At 41.6% G+C, this 2,190-nt stretch overlaps 1 protein-coding gene across 1 annotated transcript in view; it reads left to right on the plus strand.

Moving 5' to 3' along the window:
* Positions 1-958: 958 nt before the first annotated feature.
* LOC101849134 (calmodulin-A) overlaps positions 959-2,190 on the plus strand; it is a gene marked incomplete in the record, with an annotated part of 58,826 nt that continues 57,594 nt past the window's right edge. The window contains 2 exon segments of the mRNA XM_013083324.2: positions 959-1,090; positions 1,624-2,106. Of these exon segments, the coding sequence (XP_012938778.1) occupies positions 2,083-2,106 (24 nt within the window).

Below are 2,190 nucleotides of genomic sequence, written 5' to 3' on the forward strand. Positions count from 1 at the left end.
AACATGTACTTATGCACAGTAGATTTGTAAATGGGCTGATTTATCAATGTCATGCTCATACTGTGATGGAATAACATAGGGGGAACTGCTGCTTTTTTATTTCCTCATCCTTACTATAGTCTTTTTTCCCTCTACTTCTTTTTGTACGTTTGTTATTCTCTTGTGAACTGCCGTTTCCAGGGTGCCTTGATAGTCGAAGCAGACTTTGTGCAGTTGAAGCTAGAGAGGTGAGCAGAGTAAGCCTGATTCCCCATTTGGAATTCTCAGTTTACATCCACCCCTCTGCGCTCATATGACCTTATGCAGTTGCGAGCGCCGTAAAACCTCTACTAAAACAAAAACAAAAAAAACAAACAGCGTTCAGTATGCACTCAACGATTACACGATTGCGCGCTCAAACTCTCCGATAGCTGGTTGGCTGAGCCCATCTCTCTCACACAACACACACACACACACACACACACATGAGCGAACAGTATAATTTGATCAAATACAGTTTTTTCCCCTCTGTTTTCATCTGTTTCTATTTAGGATCGTCGGCTGCCATCAAAATCTCGAGTCCAGATTTTTGGCACACATTTAGCCCAAGTGGTACCATGCGCTTGTGCCGCTGATTGATTCAGACTTTGAAGCCGTGCGTCCATTTTTTTCATTTCCGTTATTTTCAAAATCTATCTCCGGCTGAAGAAAAAACATGTAAATGAACTCGCGGTTTCAGATCAGTTCGTAATTATGATACGCTAGTCTACTTTATCCACTAAAAGCCTCAACAAAAAGAGTAAAAAGGGCGAAACAAGCGAAGAGGAAGAATTAAAAAATAAAAATAAACAGAAACGCCTGGGGACAAACATAAAACGATAATCACGTATTTTTGAGATGTGTGCGTTATTATTTTCGTAGTGCGGGCGCTGCAGACAAGCTATTTAATCGGTCGTCGTGCCGTGGAAGAACTCTAATGCTCTAATAGAGAGGACAAATAATTCTGTACTGTGTGGTGAAGAAGACACCACGTTTCGCAACATAGGCCTACTTCCGAGCAACAGAGGCGACGAGACAGATTTTTCCCTGTCGTGATTACCGGTTACGCGGGGTAAAATTGACGCGTGTGTGATGGTTTGAGGGGGTGGGGGGCGGAGGTTGGAGAGTTATTATTTCCACTAAAAAGTAAATAATGAGCTAGTTTGCAGCTAAAAAGGAACCAGGGGCCCTGAACTGGGATAAAGAATAAAGCTTGCTGCGTGCTTCAGACGTGGTTTTTTTTTGTTTCGTTCGTCTGTCTATGCGTTTCTTATTTTAAAATGATGTTTGTATTTACTGTGACGTAGGCATCCGTCTGACGTATTGTTTCGCACTTTTCTACATTTAGTTTCAGTCTTCTTTTACTTTCCTGCGTTGGCGTTTTAATAATATGGCGAGGATGATTTCGATTACAAATGTGTGGTTTTCTCATTCGGATTTTAGTGAATTTTTTAGTTGATTGTAAACCTGTGCACGTGCCAGAACAAGTTCTGGAGAGACTTTGTGTCTGTGTGTTTGTGTGTGTGGTTTAGAAAAGATAGGAATTTTATCTCCTTTCATTGTCCTTTTCAATCTAACAGTCAGTTTTTCCCCGCTTGTTTTCAGCAGAAAGAGATCACTGTTTTCAGCTCTGGGTGGCAATTCTCACGGCTCTTTCAGCCTTTGACATTGTCCACTGGAGATGCAGTGAAGCAACCAACACAACTGAAAAGTTCAGAATTATTTGGTGAAGTTGAGTCTACTGCCGCATTGTTATAGGCCTACTACCTATATCCTGCGCACGTATGACCTTATGCAGTTGCGAGTGCCGTAAAACCTTACTAAAACTAAAACTGCTTATTATATCCTAAATACAAGAGCTTTTGAGACCAAACTCCATTTGTGCGCTTTTGCCATAGGGTTGAAGGGGGTTTAGCAACCTCCATTAAGTTATTGTGAGTAAAGATCAAATGCAATACTTTGTGGTTTACTGTTTCAACTTGTGTGAACATCGGAGGTAGGGAGGTGTAGAATTGTCAAGTGTTTGTGTGTACGGTAGTGCTACATTGGGCGCCGAGGTGAACCATGTTGGAGGATATTCCAGAAAAAGTGAGTGCAAGCCTCGTATTGTTTTGTGTGTGTGTGTGTGTGTGTGTGTGTGTGTGTGTGTGTGTGTGTGTGTTTATTTTGTGT

Source organism: Aplysia californica, unplaced genomic scaffold (assembly GCF_000002075.1).
Source record: "Aplysia californica isolate F4 #8 unplaced genomic scaffold, AplCal3.0 scaffold00224, whole genome shotgun sequence".
In the NCBI taxonomy this organism is placed as follows: domain Eukaryota; kingdom Metazoa; phylum Mollusca; class Gastropoda; order Aplysiida; family Aplysiidae; genus Aplysia; species Aplysia californica.